Genomic DNA, 19,126 nt, shown 5'->3' on the forward strand with positions numbered 1-19,126 from the left:
AGAAGGATTGGCATTAATTCTTCTTTAAATGTTTGGTAGAATTCACCAGTTGAACCATTTGGTCCTGGGCTTTCCATTGATTACTAATTTAATCTCTTTACTAATATTGGTCTGTTCAAATTTTCTGTTTCTTCATGATTCAGTCTTGGTAGGTTGTATGTTTCAAGAAATTTTTCCATTTCTCTTAGGTTGTCCAATCTGTTGGTATATAATTGTTTCATAGTATTCTCTTAGGATCATTTGTATTTTTGTGGTGTCAGTTTTAATGTCTCTTCTTTGATCTGATATGCATTTTTTTTTTTAGTTTTCTCTCTTTATTAGTCTAGCTAAAGGTTTGTTAGTTTTATCTTTTAAAAAACAGCTTTTAGTTTCATTGATCTTTTCTATTATTTTCTGGTTTCTTTCATTTATTTCTGTCTGATCTTTGTTATTTCTTTCCTTCAGCTAACCTTGGGCTTAATTTGTTCTTTTTCTAGTTCCTTCATGTTTAAAGTTTATTTGAGATCTCTTTTTCTTAATGTAGGTATTTTTATCATTTTAAACTTCCCTCTTAGAACTGCTTTTGGTGCATTCCATAAATTTTGGGTTGTTGTATTTCCATTTTTGTTTGTTTCAAGATTTTCCTTTTTTAATTTATCTTTGGAGTTTTTCTTTGACCAATTGGTTATTCAGGAGTGTGTTTTATTTTCACATATTTGTGAATTTTCCAGGTTTTCTCCTGTTATTGATTTCTAGCTTCATACTATTGTAGTTGGAAGATACTTGATATGATTTCAGTCTTCTTAAATGTTTAAGACCAGTTTTATGACCTAACATAGGATCTATCCTGCAGAATGTTAGTGTGCACTTGAGAAGATTGTGTATTCTGTTGCTTTTGGGTGGAATGTCTGTTAGGTCCATTTGGTCTAAAGCATAGTTAAGGTCTAAGGTTACCCAGTTGATTATCTGCCTGGATGATCTATCTATTGTTGAAATTGGGGTATTGAAGTCCCCTGCTATTGTGTATTGTTGTCTTTTAGATCTGTTAGTCTTTACTTAATATATTTTGGTGTTCCCATTTGAATGAATATATTTATACAACTATTACATCTTCTTGATGAATTGACTCTTTTATCATATAATTGCCTTCTTTATCTCTTATTATGGCTTTTGAGCTAAAGTCTATTTTGTCTGATATGAGTATATTTAACTCTGTTTTGGTTTCTACTTGTATGGAGTATTTTTCCATTGCTTCACTTTGAGCTTTTGTGTATCCTTGAAGCTGAAGTGAGTTTCTTGTTGGTAGCAAATAGTTGGGTCTTGTGTTTTTATCCATTCAGTTACACTATATCTGTGAATGGAGAATTTAATCTATTTACATTTAGTGTAATTATGATAGGTAAGAACTTAATAATGTGATCTTGTTCATTGTGTTCTGGCTGTTTTGTAGATCCCATATTCCTTTATTTCTTTCTTGCTGTCTTCCTTTGTAAATTGATGATTTTACATAGTAGCATGCTTTGATTCCCTTTATTCATCATGTATCTACTGAGGTTTTTGCTTTGTGGCTACCATGAGGCTTATATAAAACATCTGTAGTTATTACTGTCTTATCTATTCTGATAGTTTAACTTTGATCACATGCCAAAAAACTATACTTTTTACTCCCCCCTTTCAGTTTTTGATATCACAACTTTATATTGTGTATTTATTAACAAATTATTAAAGCTATAGCTATTTTTAATACATTTTTTCCTTTAACTTTTATCCTGGAATTAAGTGGTTAATACACCACCATATTATAGTATTAGAGTATGCTGAATGTGACTTTGTACTTACTTTTACCAGTGTGTTATATATTTCCATGTTACTAATTAGCATCCTTTCATTTTATTTAGTAATCTCTACACCCAGTGTGGGGCTCGAACTTACAACCCTGAGATCAAGAGTCACATGCTCTACTGACTGAACCAGCCAGGCACCCCATGTTCTTCCACTTTTTCTTTAAGGATTCCTTTCCTCAAGGCAGGTTTAGTGGTGAAGAACTTCCTTAGCTTCTGTTTGTCAGGAGGGTCCGTCTCTCTTTCAATTCCACAGGATGACTTTGTCAGAGTATTTGGCAGGGTGGTTTCCCTGCCAGCATGTTGTATATGTCATCCCAGTGTCTCCTGGCCTGTAATGTTTCTACTGACAAATCCACTGAGGGCGTTATGGGGATTCCCTTGTCAATCACCAGCTTCTTTTTTTTTACTCCTATGAAGATTCCTTTGTCTTTGGTTTTTGGCAGTTTTATTATAATCAAGAAGATCTCTTCAAGTTGAGTTTGGGGACCTCTGAGCTTCATGAATTTGCATGTCCAAATCTCTCCCAGATTTTGGAAGTTCTCAGCCATTATTTCTTTAAATAAGCATTTTACTGTCTTTTCCCTTTCTTCTCCATCTGGGATTCCAGGAATTTATGGATTGTTTGTTTTGATGGTCAGAACACCAGCAGATCACATAAACTTTCTTACTCTTTTCCATTCCTTTTTTTTTTTTTTCTTTCCTCTGACAGGATAATTTTAAAGGTCCAACCTTCTAATTTGCAGATTCTTCCTTCTGCCTGGTCCCTTGTGTTGTTGATAGTCTCTGTTGCATTTTCCGTTTCATTCATTGTCCTCTCAGCTCCAGGATGTCTATTTGGTTTTCTTTTATGATTTCTAGCTCTTTGTTAAACTACTGTTAGACTACTATGTACTATTTTGTACATGCCTCATTTTCCTGATTTCATCGAATTGTCTCTGTGTTTTTTTGTAGCTTATTGAGTTTCCTTAAAACACCTATTTGGAATTCTTTATCAGGTAAGGAGCAGATCTTTGTGTCTTTAGGGTCAGTTATTGGAAGATTATTGTGTTCTTTTGGTGGTGCAGTGTTTTCTTGATTTTTCACATTCCTCAAAGTCTTGTGATGCTGCCTTCATATCTGCAGTGGCAGTCACCTCCTCTGGTCTTTGCAGACTGGGTAGGGAAATTTTTGTCAGGCCTTCAGTGGATTCACCTGCTGCATGCTTGCTCCCTCTTGTGGCACACTTCTTAAGCTTATGTGCTTTTCGAATTCTGCAGAGCAAGGATGTGTGCAAACAACCTCCCTTTTTACTTTTCCAAGGGCAGTCAGTCCTCCTGGGCTTGCAGATTCAGGCTGGTGTTGTGCACATGCCTACTAGTTGTCTGTATAAGCTCATTGCTGCTACCTTTGGGAGTGTACCTGGGGATTTGGCCACCAGGCCAGAGGGGAGATGTGTGGGTAAGATGTGTGGAATGCTTGGGGTATCCATAGGCCATTCCTGGTGCTCATAGGTGGGCCTCCCACTACAGTACATGACATGGTTAATAAAATTCATGTCCTGGGAAGCCCCAGTAGCTTAGTGGTTTAGTGCCGCCTTCGGCCCAGGGTGTGATCCTAGAGACCCGGGATCGAGTCCCACATGGGGCGCTCTGCATGGACCCTGCTTCTCCCTCTGCCTGTGTCTCTGCCTCTGTGTGTGTGTGTGTGTCTCTCATGAGTAAATAAATAAAATCTTTTTAAAAAAGAATAAAATAAAATAAAATAAATAAAATAAAATAAAATAAAATAAAAAATAAAATAAAATAAAATAAAATAAAATAAAATAAAATAAAATAAAATAAAATAAAATAAAAAAATAAAATTCGTGTCCCTTTGATAATATTGCAAGACCTGGCTGCAAATCTCTTAGCCACTCACCGCCCCCTAATCATTCAGCTCAAACCCACTACTCTGAATGAGGCAGGAGTGAATGGGCCTGTTTGGCAGTGTCTTCTCAAAACAGCTCTCCTCGTTCTGGGGCTGCACCGGAGTTTCAGTCTCCTGCCTGGATCCCACAGCTCCCACAGAGGCACTGTGTAAAGGGGTGCCAAGTTGTCATTGTTGAGGGTGGGATATGATCAAGGCACATCTTTGTTGTCTATCTTTCTGCTGTCACTCTCTCACCACAGTGAATTTTTAGACATTTTCATTACTCCAAATGGACATTCTCATTACTCCAAAGTGACATTCTTTACCTTTTAGCTATGTCTCCCCCCCATTCTGTACCCCTAAACAATCACATATTTACTTTTTATATCTATAGATTTGCCTATTCTGGATACTGCATGTGAATGGAATCATATTATAAATCGTCTTTTGTAACTGAGTTCTTCCATTTAGTATAATATTTTTTTAAAGAGTATCCTTTTTTTCTTTCTTTTTTAAGATTTTATTTATTTATTCATGAGAGACAGAGAGACAGAGAGAGGCAGAGGGAGAAGCAGGCTCCATGCAGGGAGCCCGACGTGGGACTCGATCCAGGGTCTCCAAGATCACACACTGGGCTGAAGGTGTGCTAAACTGCTGAGCCACCCAGGCTGCCCTAGTGTAATATTTTTAAGGTTCTTCTATGTTGTAGCATATATCAATACTTCATTCCTTTTTATGACCAAATAATATTAATATTCCATTTTAGGGATATACTGCTTTTTGTTTACACTTTCATCCTTTGATGGATATTTGGATTGTTTCCACTTCTTGGCTATGGCCAAGACACGAAGGCAATTAATAAAGGAAGGATACTCTTTTCAATAAAGGGTGTAACGTTGGAGCAATTGGACATCCATGTGGACAAATAAAAAGGAATCTTTTTTTTAATGAAAGGAATCTTGACCTATATCTGATACCTTATACAAAAATCAACTTAAAATTGATTTGGATCCAAATGTAAAATTTTTATTTTATTTTTTTTTTCAAATGTAAAATTTTAAAACTATGACACCCTTAAAAGAAAACAGGAGAAAATCTTGGGACCCAGGTAGGCAAAGGGTTCTTAGATATGATGCTAAAAGCACAATCTGAAAAAGAAAAAATATATAAATTGGAATTCATTAAAATTAAAATTTACTCCACCAATGATATGGTCAAAAGAATGAAAAGACAAGCTACAAAGTGGGAGAAAATACTTGCAAATCACATGTCCAATAAAGGACTAGTATCCCTAATATGTAAGGAACTCTGAAAACTCAACATTAGGGCAGCCTGGGTGGCTCAGCAGTTTAGCGCCGCCTTCAGCCCAGGGCGTGATCCTGGAGACCCAGGATCGAGTCCCACGTCGGGCTCCCTGCATGGAGCCTGCTTCTCCCTCTGCCTATGTCTCTGCCTCTCTCTCTCTCTCTCTCTCTCTGTCTCTCATGAATAAATAAATAAAATATTTTTAAAAAACCCTCAACATTAGACAAGCAACAACCTTATTAAAGAATAGGTAACAAGGCAGCCCCAGTGGCTCAGCAGTTTAGTGCTGCCTTTGGCCCAGGACATGATCCTGGAAACCTGGGATCGAGTCCCATGTTGGGCTCCCTGCATGGAGCCTGCCTCTCCCTCTGCCTGTGTCTCTGCCTCTCTCTTTCTCTCTCTCTGTCTTTCATGAATAAATAAATAAAATCTTTAAAAAAAATAGTTAACAGATATGAACAGATACTTCACCACAGAGAATATAGAGATGACAAATAAGCACAGAAAAATATATTCAAGGGCAGCTGAACTTGAACTTGTACATATGTACAACTCTGGGCCATATAGAGCTTTCTCCTAGTAGTGCAAGAGACAGATGAGGCCATTCTCCCAATGGCTTTAGAAAAATTTATGGAAATCCCCTCATCTCCCCTCCCACCCCCTCGACCCCAGATATTCAACATCTTCAATTTTTGGAACAAATGCAAGTGAAAGCCACAATGCAATGCAAGAACATACCTGCTAGAAACAAACTGTGCTACATCCACACAGTGGAATACTTGTCAGCAGTAAATAGAAATGAATTGTGGATGCACAAGACAACTTAGATGAATCTCATAGGCATTATGCTGAGTGAAAGGAGCCAATCTCTAAAGGTCACGTACTGTATGTTTATATTTATACAACATCCTGAAAAGACTAAACTGTAGGATGGAGACCAGATCTTTGGTTGCCAGGGGTTAGGGATGGGGGAGGGTGTGACTCCAAAGGAGCAGTGCAAGGGGATTTTTTGGGGTGATGAAACTGTTGTGTTTTGTGATTGTGGTGGTAGTTACACAAACTTAACATGTGTGTTAAAATTCATACGACTATATCCCAAAAGGGCACAATTGGAGAACTATCTTTAACTACAAGACCCAGTAACATAATAAATAGGAGGAAATAGCCATCATGTGAAATAATCTTTTATTATATGAAAAAAGAACAAGAAAAGGAATAACTTTTTATTCTGAAATAGCCTCTTGTTCTTCTCACAGTTTTAGGCTCCTTTAAAAGATGTATTTTTTCCTCCTAAATACTTTTTTTCAGGGATATGTCTTCACTATTTTCTATAAGTCTTCCTGTTTTTTTTTTTTTTTTAATAAAACATATGGGTTAAATCTCAAAAGAAAAATACCATTCAGATTGTCATATTATCTTGGAGGTTTTGTAGGATTGTTTCTTCTAATAAGTCTGATTGATGAGATCTTATGAATCTTTGCTGCAGTTTTTTTCAGAAGTGACACTTATAGCACAATAAGACTGTTAGGTTAGTCTGGTGCCATGTTTGCCATCTTATACAGGCTGATTTGATTTCATGCCGAGTCTAAAAGTCTCTATTATATTTGATTTCTTCCTAGCACAAAGAATAGGAAAAGCACACCTGTTGACAGCTTATGGCAGACAGAGTTTGAAAGGGACCATGAAATAAGGGGTGATCATGAACATAGCATATTGATTTAAAGAGTAAATACAGGACTAGAATATATAATAGGAATTTAGCTTGTAGGAACCAAAAGTTAATCTTCTGTATATACTTAATATTTGTCAAATCCTTACTAGAATCCTCTTCAGCTCTGAGCTTGGCAACTTAAGCAAGATGTGGAAACAGTTGGCAAGTTTCCTGAGAGGGCAATGAAAATTATACTAGAGAATGAAAATAAAACCTTTAAGAGAAGGTTAAAAGAATTCAAGTTTCCTAGGGAAGAGAGTTGAAAGCATTATGAAGAGCTGGAACAGGGATGGTAACTCTTCATTTCATATGACCAGGTGGTGCAAAAAGGAATGTCCTAAATTTTTCCAGAGGGATTTATTGGGCATATGAACTTTTCTCTCCATTCCAAGATGATTGAGACCATATTGTATGCACTCTCCTCTTCCCTGGGCTTTTCTCACATCGCACCTTTCTGGCTCTCTCTCCACCATTTGGAACATTCTTATTTTGAATCCCTTTCTGGGAGGGGGTCTCTCCTTGGCTCTCTACTGGTAAAATCTCATGGTTTTTGCTTCTTTCTTATTCATCTCAAATCATTCTTTATACAGAGCCACAGGTGAGATCTATCCAAAATAAAACATGCCACATCACTTTCCTGCTCAGAATCCTTTAGCAGCTTCCCATAACCCATCCCAGAGGTTCACAAGCACCACCTCTCCACAGGCTGGATCTGGGAGAGGACAGCTGAAGGGACAGGTGTCCATAACCCTCTAGCCACCCTCATCTCTGAGGCATCCCATCATGAGAGACAGTTGGCTACCTGAGCATGTGAGTTACCCACCCAATGTTTTAGGAGACAAGGTGGAGAATATTGGGTGTACAGAACAAGTTGGAGCTCCTCAGGAGGATAGGGAAGACCTTCCATATCAGATCCATTGTTCCTGCAGCCTCCACACACCCCATCTCGCCCAGAGATGTGGGTTCTGTCTCACACGGCCTGCAGTTGTCAGGATTTGGTTTTCTCAGTAACAGAACTCTGAAGGGAAGGATAATCTCTTTAACTTAAGAAGGTTGCTTGAGACATCTTACAAGGATTGTTTGACTTACGTTTTAAAGACAAAGGGAGGCTGGATTTCCTGATTTTTGTCCTACAGAATCTCTTGAGGGATTTGCCATTTTGGTGTTGAGTTTGTCTTGACTGGGTACTGGTGGAGTGAAAATAGGAATCAAGAGAAGTATATGGGGCAGCCCCGGTGGCTCAGCAGTTTAGCGCCGCCTTCAGCCTAGGGTGTGATCCTGGAGACCCGGGATCGAGTCCCACATCAGGCTCCCTGCATGGAGCCTGCTTCTCCCTCTGCTGGTGTCTCTGCCTCTCTCTCTCTCTCTCTCTCTCTCATGAATAAATAAATAAAATGTTAAAAAAAAAAGAGAGAGAGGGAGAAGTATATGTTTGTTGAACAATCCTGAACAAGCCCATTGAGAATTGTGGTTCTTCTCTGTGGGACCATAGAATACCAGAGCCACAAGGCCTTCGAGATCATCTGCCTTAGTCATTATATGAGGAAATTGCCTAGGACACAGGAGACAGTGTGGTAGGTCTTCAGGGTCACACTAGAACATTTTTCCTTTTAGTGCAGGAATTTTGAACGCAGGATATACATATGAAGCCCCCCTCCTTTAAGTAAAATATATCCATTTACCTTTTTGAGTGACATGTTTGACTTTGCACAAAAATAGAAAGGTCAACTACTTGTTCAAACCAATTGACATGTGTATATATATTTGTATATCATATATGTGTGTGTTTTTTTTTAATGTACTCGTTTGAGAGAGACAGCATGTGGGGAAGAAGGACAGAGAGAGAGAGAAACTCAAGCAGACTCCACGCAGAGCATGGAGCCTAATAGAGCCTGACTCGAGGTTCAGTCCCAGGACTGTGAGATCATGACCTGAGCTGAAACCAAGAGTCGGATGCCCAACCAACTAAGCCACCCAGGCATCTCTATGTATAGATTTATTATATATGTTTAGATATATTTAAGTACAGTAACTTAGATTATGGAGTGGCAGGAACTAGTAATCTTCAATAGTGGGAAACTTAGCTGAAGCTATGACTCACCTTTAACTACCAGTATGATCTTCATTCATTCAACTTCTTGGCTTTGATTCCTGTTGTATTTAAAAAGAAAGTTGAGGGCAGCCCAAGTGGCTCAGCGGTTTAACACTGCCTTCAGCCCAGGACGTGGTCCTGGAGACCTGGGATCAAGTCCCATGTCAGGCTCCCTGCATGGAACTTGCTTTTCCCTCTGCCTGTGTCTCTGCCTCTCTCTCTCTTTTTGTATCTCTCATGAATAAATAAATAAAATCTTAAAAAAAAATAAAAAAGAAAAAGTTGAATTATTTTAAGATTCTTTATAACTTACAAATAATAGTATTGATATGTAACAATAACATTAATACATGATAAATAATAATAAACTTGTATCAGGCTTACTACCTATATGGTATGGTTGCAAATGCACATGTTAAGTAAACACTCATATGTAATTCTTGCAACTACCATGTGAGGCTGGTGCAGCTACTGCTGAGGGAGCCAAGGTGTGGGGGTAACGTACCTCAGGGTGATGCTGTTCATAAAAAGGAGCAGGGACTGAAGCCTGAGCATCTGGCTCTGGAGCCCACCTGTAATTCCTGTACTTCACTGTAGGGTCCCTATCCACTTCATCCTGTTACTGCTTTGAATTAGATTTAGAAAGAATGGACATTGAAGGAAGTCTCTTGTTTTTTCTTGATTTTTTTAGATAATAAAATGTGAATAACAAATATTTAAATTATGAAGAAACAACTCTTATCAAAATAATTACTTAATGCAGAGGATAATTAAGCAGATAATTAGTTATTGATAATAGTTATGTATTGTCTATTGACCAAAAGAGAATCTAAATCAAACTGAAGTTACACCTAGGACTCTGAATTATTTTTTTAAGATTTTTAATTTATTTATTCATGAGAGACACACAGAGAGAGAGAGAGAGAGAGGCAGAGACACAAGGCAGAGGGAGAAGCAGGCTCCATGCAGGGAGCCCGATGAGGAACTCGATCCCAGGTCCCCAGGATCACACCCTGGGCCGAAGGCAGCACTAATCCACTGAGCCACCTGGACTGCCCAGGACTCTGAAATTTTTAAAGTTGTGTAGAAGCTTTAAAAATTATGAAGAGGAAAAAACAAGAATAACTTTTACAGGCCGAATTTAACCAGAACATGATTCTCCATGATCCTGTTTTGTCAGATCCCCCTTTAGATGCCCAGTTTCGACAAGCTCAACCAGGCTGGGGGTTAGGATTTCTAGCTGTTGTGTGAGACAAACTTGAGAGTTTGCCTGGAGAGGGAAGGGCAATCTCAAATGTATGTAAAGCTGCTGTTTAGAAGAGTCACTAAATAAGCAGTTAATAAAATTTTCAGAAAAACAGAATAGAAGAGGGACACCTGGGTGTCCCAGTGGTTGAGCATCTGCCTTCAGCTCAAGTCGTGATCCTGGGGTCCTGGGATTGAGTCCTGCATCAGGCTCCCTGCAGGGAGCCTGCTTCTCCCTTTGCCTATGTCTCTGCCTCTCTCTGTGTCTCTCATGAATAAATAAATAAAAATCTTTTAAAAAAGTAAAATAAGAAACAATAGAGTAATTGCTGGCAGGGGGAGAGAGGATAGGGAGAGGTTGGTAAAAGGATACAAACTTAAAGCTGTAAGATGAATAAGGTCTGAGGATTTAATGTGTAACATGGTGACTATAACTGATAACACTTTGTTGTATAACTGACATTTGCTAAGAGAGTAGAACTGAAGTCCTCACTAGAAAAAAACACAAAAAAGATAAATATATGAGGTGATAGTATATTAATGAATTAGGTGTCCGCAGAAGCCCAGTGCAGAACTGGCGGCTTATGCGGTGAGCTTTCTGAGGCTTAGGTGACCAACCGCTGGGATGGAGATGTTGCAGAGCAGATCTAGTCATGGTGTGGTTGGACTCAATGACTTTTCAGTTCCCTTTTTGCAGTACCTGGCGTAGAATAGGCACTGTCAGTAAATAACTGTCAAATTAGTAACTTAAAAAAAACAGGGTGGGAGGAATATTCTTATTTCATTATTTTAAAACCAGTGTAACTCTTTCAATGACTTATTTGATTCTTTCTTTTTTTTTAAGATTTTATTTATTTATTCATGAGAGAGATACAGAGAGAGAGAGAGAGGCAGAGACCCAGGCGAGAGAGAAGCAGGCCCCATGCAGGGAGCCCGATGTGAGACTCGATCCCAGGTCTCCAGGATCAGGCCCTGGGCCTAAGGCGGCACTAAACCGCTGAGCCACCCGGGCTGCCCTGATTCTGTCTTGATTATGAGGAAGGAGAGAGAGAGAAGAATATTTGATTTAGACATATGTTTGGTTGCTTTCTGATTCCTGTCATATACCACAAGGCTTCATAAATTGTGTTGAGCTCTCCAGAATAAAGGTAAATAACTTATATAGCTATTATATGAATCATTACAGTGTAAGTTTAAAAATGCACACATTGTTATTATGTGTGCATGCCTGAGTTTATTGACTTGTAAACTCTTCGATATTAAGATTGTGTGTTTTTGTGTTTCCCTTCACAGCACCTAACCTAGAACCTTTTTGAGAATATGTGAAAGTGATTTCAAATTGTGTGTGTGTGTGTGTGTGTGCGAGGCAGGGGGGCCGGGAGGCAGGGGAGCAAGGGGGGGGGCGTTGTCCCTAAGTTTCATTATTATTCAGAAACAAAGTCCTATCATCTCTGTTTGCTAATGCTGATTCTAAAATTTAGAAATACTTCACTTTGATTAATTCAAACTAGATTTGAATTGTATTTAATGTAGGGGAGAGTGTGTTCAATTTTTGTTGCTTTTGTAGGTGCGTGTGAGGGAACCTTGGCTTGCTCTACCTGTCACCTCATCTTTGAAGAGCACATATTTGAGAAGTTAGAAGCAATCACTGATGAGGAGAATGACATGCTCGATCTGGCGTATGGACTAACAGATAGGTAAGATGTCAGGACCACTTCAGCTAGACCAGCAATCTGGGAAGATAAAGTTTTTAGTAGTTCCTATCTGAGACCAGACGCACACATGTGATAGTGGTCTCCTGGCAAAGATAGAGAACAGTCACAAACCTTTAATATCAAATATGTGACATTTCTTTTAGTTTTCACTCTTCTACAATTTTCACCCTTATGAGACTTTCCTTTTTGCTGAAGTTGAAAATCAATTGAAGTTATTGGCGGTGTAAGTTCTAGATCCTAATAAATCTTCTTTAATCTATTTTTATTCCAGGGATTAATATTTATCACAGTTGGGATTCAATTTAATGCTTTTTATGGTGTTCTTAAAGGACAGATTTGATAATTGGATGAAATTATCATGGGAAGTTTTACCTACTTGAAAGAATAGAATTTTTAAAGAAACTTAAGATATGATAGTAACTATATTAAAATGAATAGTTTTGTTTCTAAGTGTACCTTATACCAACTTAATCAAAGCTTATTCTTGCTATTAATAATAGGTAGAATTACTCTTAAAACTAGTCAGATGTATAGTAATGAGTGATACTGAGTGATACTTTATTTTTAAAAATTTTTAAAAAATTTATTTATTTGGGAGAACAAGTAGGGGGAGTGGCAGGCAGAGGGAGAGAGAGAAGCAGACTCCCCACTGAGCAGGGAGCCCTATGTGGGGCTCCATCCCAGGAACCTGGGATCACCACCTAAGCCACCCAGGTGCCTTGAATGATAGTTTATTTTTAAAAATTACCTAGTCTTTGGTTGGAGTTAGAGGAGGTAGTTAGTTGAGTTACTATTTCAATGGAGCCAGATCATGAGGGCTTACTTAAGGTTGGCTCTGGTGTTTAACTTTAATTTCGTGACCCTCATGATAAATCACTGTTTAAAAATAAAAATAATAGTAATAGTAGCTTGATGCATGTATATTATATAGTCATAATTTTGTTAAATCCTTGATATAAACCATCTTATTTAATCCTCACAAAAATGTTTAGGTCATTAGTATTTAATTAGAGGTGAAGAATCATTTTATTCCCTTTTGTGGTTTATTTCCCCGTTGGTCACCGCGGGACTGATACCGGGGCAGAAGCTGGGAAAACAGTATCTCTTTAGGCTTCAGAGCAAAGTGGATTGTAGCTGCTATGTCCCCGTCCCCTTTACATGTTCAGGTGCCACATTCTCTCTCAATGCCTTTTTTTGCTGCAGAGTAGCACACAAAATGCACTCAATGAGTGGTTCAGGGAAAGAAATTAATGCTTCTCATGGGCAGCACTTAGAAAACACTGGGGCATATCTGAAATGAAAATAACTTTGCTCAAAGCCAGGAACTACATGTAAATGATTTCAAGGGTACCACGTAGTCCGAAACAAGGAAATTCAGTCTTTGGTTTCTACGTTATTTAAAATTAAGCACTATGTAAATGTCTTTATTTTTAAGATAAAACATCATTGTTTTCATGTTTATTATAGGGTATTTTTTAACCCTGATTACTAAAGGACTGGTGATACACGGACTCATATGGCACTTACTGTAGAGGTTACTGGTCGGTTTGTACCTGTATTTCTGGGGCCTGATTCACAATAGGGCATCATCACCAACTATTTATGGAATTAATGATTGATAGAAGGAGAAATTCGGGAATTACCTGTGAATCTGTATCTGATGATAGTCATTGCCTGGTGCCAGCAATTTCCAGGAATAATATGTACAGAGGCCTCAGTAGTTGCAAGATGAGAATAATAATGACACCTGCCTTATAGGGTTGTTGTGTGAAGCTCTTAGAACAGTATCTGGTGGAGAAAGCATTCATTAAATAGTTTTTAGCATTGTGATGATAAAAATATCAATTTATGTGCTGGATACTTACTATATTGCCTAGGTACTTGACAAAAATTATTTCTGACATTCAGGGTTAGGCAACATCATCACCATTTTGTAGGTGGGAAAATAAGGTTTAATTTTGAGATTTGCTCAAGGCTGCACAGCTAGAGAATGACAGAGCCTTGATTTGAATCAGTTGTGTTGGGCCCTAAAGTCCTTGGATCTTGTACTTCTCTGAATTGAAAACCAGCTTTTAGGAGTAAAATAAATACAACCGCAATGCGTTTCCACTCTAGGTAGATATGGCACAGGTGACTGGAGAAAATACCATCAAGATTTGTGATGTTGGAATTCTATGGAACTCATAGCGAAATCAAGGCCGCCTTGTGCTCTGTCTCCTTTTCTGGAGATAGAGTCACTTCTCCACTGGGTGGACTTGCAGCAAGGAGGGTAGAAAAGAGCCAGAGGGCACCACTGCCTTGTCTTCCCTGAAGCCACCATCCCTGGGCTCCCATAACACACTTTCTGTTCTTCACTGTGCTTGCTGCCCCTTTTCAGTGACAGCTGTGCCATCTCTGTCCCTCTTTCTAAATTAAAAGTACCTTGGTAACTGGCATTGTTGAGTCTTTATGTGAACACCAGGAATAACAAGCAGTCTCTCTAGGACTCGCCACAGTCCGGATGCATTGGCCTAAATGAACTTGCTGCATTTTCTCTCTTGCAGACAAAGATTAATGCATAATTGAGCACTGTTAAGCCTGTGTATAACCAACAAATAGGGATTATTGGTAGAAGGAAATTTTTTCTATCAGAAATCAGTATTTCTTGTGGTTATACTTTCTCTCCTACTCAAAAACTTCCCAGTGGTGCCTCATTGCTCCCCAGTTAAAGCCTAAACTCTTTCACTGGTGTTCCAAGCTGTCTGTGGCCTGGTACCCATTCTAGCCCATCACCCTCCCTACATAGTAGCCAAGCCAAGCTGAAGTCCCATATTGTCTCAAATGTGCCTTGAATCCCTTTGCCTCAAATGCTTCTCTCCATTATCTTTTATTAAGTGTCATATCCTTCCCATCCTTTAAAGCCCACTCTAAGCACCATCTCCCCTGGCCAGAAGTAAGTGTTTTCTTCTCAGATCCTCTGGCTTTCTTTCTTTCTTTTTTTTTTTTTAAGATTTTATTTATTTATTCATGAGAGACATACAGAGAGAGGCAGAGATACAGGCAGAGGGAGAAGCAGGTTCCTGGTGGACATGACCTGAGCTGAAGACAGACGCTCAACCACGGAACTACCCAGGCATCCCTCTCGCTTTCTCTCTGTGGTATTGGTCATGATCTCACATGTTAATTATGTGCAGATGTATCTCATTTCTTCTATTTGATTGAAAGTTCTCTCCTTCATACTGATATTTGGTAATTAATTCCCACAGCAATCCTATGAGGAACCTGCTTATTCTTCATCTTTAGGATTAGGTGAGGAAACTAGTATGTGGTGGCAGAGTTAAGACAGTTGCCTGTGAATATGCCATGTTCAGTGCTGGATTCTGGACCATTGGTTGGTTGGCCCTGAGCCTGATGCTGCCTCCTTACTGCATCCCTGGCACCCAGCACATAAAAGTGTTCAGTGATGGAAGTGAGTTGCTGTTCTTTGCATACCCACTGACATTTAGTGCTGGGCCTTTAGATGCTCAGTAAATGCTTGATGGATACATTAATGAAACCAAGACCTGCATGCCATATTCCATCCAATTGTAGACAACTTGACTGTAACATTAATATATTTGGTTTTACGGGCCTCTAAGAAAGACAAAAGGACTGCTGATTAAAATACTGGTACCAAGTTATCACTTAACATTTTGTGCATATTAAAAGAGCTATTTATACTTGTCTGACAGATTTGTACATTACTGTTAAAAAAAGTAAAATATATGTAAAATGGTAGTAATTCTGAAAAAAAAAAAGAAAATGGAATTATAGTTCTTCTTCCAATGACAAATATCAGGTTTATGTCCTGCTATGTATATTTTGTATTCTTAATTTTCATAGACTTTTTGGACTTATTTCACACATGTAGTATTAACATCCTTCCCATAACTCAGTTGGAGAGACATCTATCAAACACTGTCACTGAGTTCATGGCTCTGATGTGACCGCCACCTCCCAGTGCAGCTGGGATTGCAAGAAGCCATTGATTTTAAGATGCATCTCAATTTCAGAGATGTTTAAAAAATGTGGCAAAAAATACGCATTTGATAATTGATGACTTAAGTCTCTGTATTTATTTCAAATTTCTTGTTTTAAAAGCTTTAAAAAAGGGTAAGCTTTCTTCTATAGTCCATAGGTTTCAATGCTCTTGGGATTGATGAATCATTCTCTTGGTATTGCTCAAACCTCTCTTCTCTTCATTGTCATGCCTTCTGATTATTTCATTGCTTGTCAGCCCTTTCACCAAAAAACAGTAGTTGTAGTAGACGCTGGAAACTGAAGATGAGCTTTTTGTTGGTCACATTTACCTTCTGTTACCCTCTAGTTATGAAACTGTTGGGTGTATGTTTTTGATGTAATGGAAATTGAAAAGGTAAGTAAATCCCTAACTGCTTTGGGTAAGAAAATGTCCTATCATCAACTGCAGTGCCTTGTGAGTAACACATACTGAATCCTAAACCGTACTTCTCGCTTTTTTCTGCAGATCTCGATTGGGCTGCCAAGTCTGCTTGACAAAGGCTATGGACAACATGACGGTTCGGGTACCTGATGTTGTGGCTGATGCCAGACAATCTGTTGATGTGGGCAAGAACTCCTAAACTAGAATAAATCGGAATATTTTCACAAAATTTTACCTATTTTTTATAATTATTATTTCTTAATGTAATTACATGAGAACATGGGTGAAGGGGTTTATTATGATTATTAGCTGTACCACTTTAATCGACCTTACATTACTACTACATTTTATAGATTTCAAAGTATGCCATCTTTATTTTGGTTAAATTATAAAAAGCAAATCAAATATTAGAAAATAGTTACTATTCTAGAATCATACATATTATACCTTATGTTTGCTAGCAAGATGTTTTCACATAAGTCTTATGTCTAATTACCTGTAAGTTAGGTTAATAAAAGGTATTATTTTCCCTGTTAGATGTGGGTGAAGGCAGAGATCTAACATGGCTTGTCTGGAGCAATAGAGCAAATTAGAAGATAATGTACTAGAACTCGAATCTTCTTATTACAAGTTATATGTTCAAATTGAAACTAGAGAAATTATGAATATCTTATTTGTAGCAATAATTAAATGGACATAACTAATTGCTCAAATTTCAAAGATTATTGTTGCCTTCTAAATAAATATTTCAGAGTTTTGATTCACTGAAAAGTCTCTGGGCTTCCTCACAGCATGGTGGCTGGTTTCTGCGAGCCAGCACCGTGAGAGGGAGGCCTGTGCCAGGCGTGCCCTAGGTATAAAAGTCACACAGCATCATTTCTGCCTGTTCTTTTCATTAGGAGTGAGGTACTGAGTCTGGCCCATCACCTGAAGAGGGTGTCCGGGAACTTGCAGACATGATTTAAAACCACCACAGTAACCATTATTTTCAAGTTACCTTATTGGCACATTATTGCCTGAGAAAACCAGCCTTTTAACTAAAGTGTTCTAAACTTTTCAAGAAGGGCTGGATTTTGCTCTTACATTGAATTTTGAAAGATTCTGTGTCTTCTTTATTATGATGGTTCATTGGTTTTATTCTGTAACTCCCAACAGTTTTCTTCCTGACAGTTGTTTAAAATGAGAGGGAATAATGGTAGGTTCCCTTTCAATGCTGTATAATTTTAGTTTACATTTCTCTGCATTTTGCCATCAAGAAAGGCAGCTTCCTTTGGTGTAATAGTATATATAATTGTTGGTTACATGCTAACATTTAATATTGTATTTGGTTTTCACAAATAAAACCAACCTGTAATTATGTAAGTAATTCAGAACTGCTGAATTAGTTTTTCAAATGAACAATTCTAAGAATTTTGAAAACCTTTTGCCTAACTTTTGCTGTGAAAATGTTGTCTAATTTGTCTTAAAGGACAGTTTTCTTATTTTCTTCATAACTATTTAAGTATCGTGGTGATCCATTTGGCTTCTATCATAGTCATTTAGCATTTACTAGAAGTTACATTTCGTTTGAAAAATTGTTTTCTAATGGGGAACTTAGATTCATTATATGTTTTTGCATCTTTTTCTTCTTTTTCTTTTTACCACTCTTTTAATTGCTTTTCTTGCTCTTAAACTCCCTGAAATTTTGTAGTAAACCACATTTTGGATCAGAATTTGTTAGATGGATTTCTTATTTATAGGTTAACTTATCACTCTATAAATTAAAAAGTAGAAATAATGTGTTGCATGTACATTTCTAAAAATAGTATATGAAACTTTATTTTAAGCGTAAACTATTCAAAGGTATTCAAACATACACAAACTTTGTTTCCTAATAGAAAAATATTTAAGAATAGAAATATGATCTTGGTTAAGCAACAACGGGATTCCTTTCATGTGTCAACACATCACATGATATCAAGTTGTTTTTATCGATAGATTTTCTTTTGTTTATAAGTTTCTAGAAACTTAAAAATTAGGAAACCAGCTGGCAGGAGGAAGGCATGATCACTTGCAGACATGGAGTGGCTATTTCAGAACAGAAACAGAGTTAAAAGATAATTTAAATCTACCAGAGGCCATTGAGTAGTGAGGTAGATGGGAAAGATCTCTGTAGTGAGCATTACTTCTGCAGAAACTGTTAGTAATAAATCATCTAATCAGTGCCTTCATTCCCATTTCCTCCTGACTCTCAGCTGCTCATCTTACTACCTGGATATATTACTTGTCTTTTAATTTTTAGACTTGATTTGATGTTATAAAATTAAGCAGACCCATCGTGCTTTTTTGGTTTTCTTTGTCTATTAGGCATTGCTGACCATTCCGCTTGATTGAGTCTTTTTCCTCCTTCATATCTGCCCAAGTACTCTGCCTCATACTGCCCTTTACAGCATTTACTACATATGGCTATTATTACATGTAGTGCCCTATTTGTCCCCTAATAAACTAAGCTTTTTTAAAAGTTTTTTTTCTTTTTTAAGATTTTTATTTATTTGACATAGAGCAAGCAAGTATGCACGCTTAGTTGAGGGAGGGGCAGAGGGAAAGCAGACTGCCAGCTGAGCAGGGAGCCTGACGTAAGACTCAATCCCAGGACCCTGGGATCATGATCTAAGCCCAAGGCAGATACTTAATTGACTGAGCCCCCAGGTGCTTTAGACTAGGCTTTTTTTTTTTTTTTTAATTTTTATTTATTTATGATAGTCACAGAGAGAGAGAGAGAGAGGCAGAGACACAGGCAGAGGGAGAAGCAGGCTCCATGCACCGGGAGCCCGACGTGGGACTTGATCCCGGGTCTCCAGGATCGCGCCCTGGGCCAAAGGCAGGCGCCAAACCGCTGCGCCACCCAGGGATCCCTAGACTAAGCTTTTTAAGAATAAGGACTAGGTT

At 38.1% G+C, this 19,126-nt stretch overlaps 1 protein-coding gene across 1 annotated transcript in view; it reads left to right on the top strand.

The window, feature by feature from the left end:
• The window catches only part of FDX1 (ferredoxin 1), a 33,041-nt gene extending 15,477 nt beyond the window's left edge, over nucleotides 1-17,564 (top strand). The window contains exons 3-4 of the mRNA XM_077893410.1: nucleotides 11,631-11,760; nucleotides 16,283-17,564. Of these exons, the coding sequence (XP_077749536.1) occupies nucleotides 11,631-11,760; nucleotides 16,283-16,397 (245 nt within the window). The 3' untranslated portion in view covers nucleotides 16,398-17,564. The remainder of the gene's footprint in view (nucleotides 1-11,630; nucleotides 11,761-16,282) is intronic.
• Nucleotides 17,565-19,126: the final 1,562 nt, after the last annotated feature.

This window comes from Canis aureus, chromosome 3, assembly GCF_053574225.1.
Source record: "Canis aureus isolate CA01 chromosome 3, VMU_Caureus_v.1.0, whole genome shotgun sequence".
In the NCBI taxonomy this organism is placed as follows: Eukaryota; Metazoa; Chordata; class Mammalia; order Carnivora; family Canidae; genus Canis; species Canis aureus.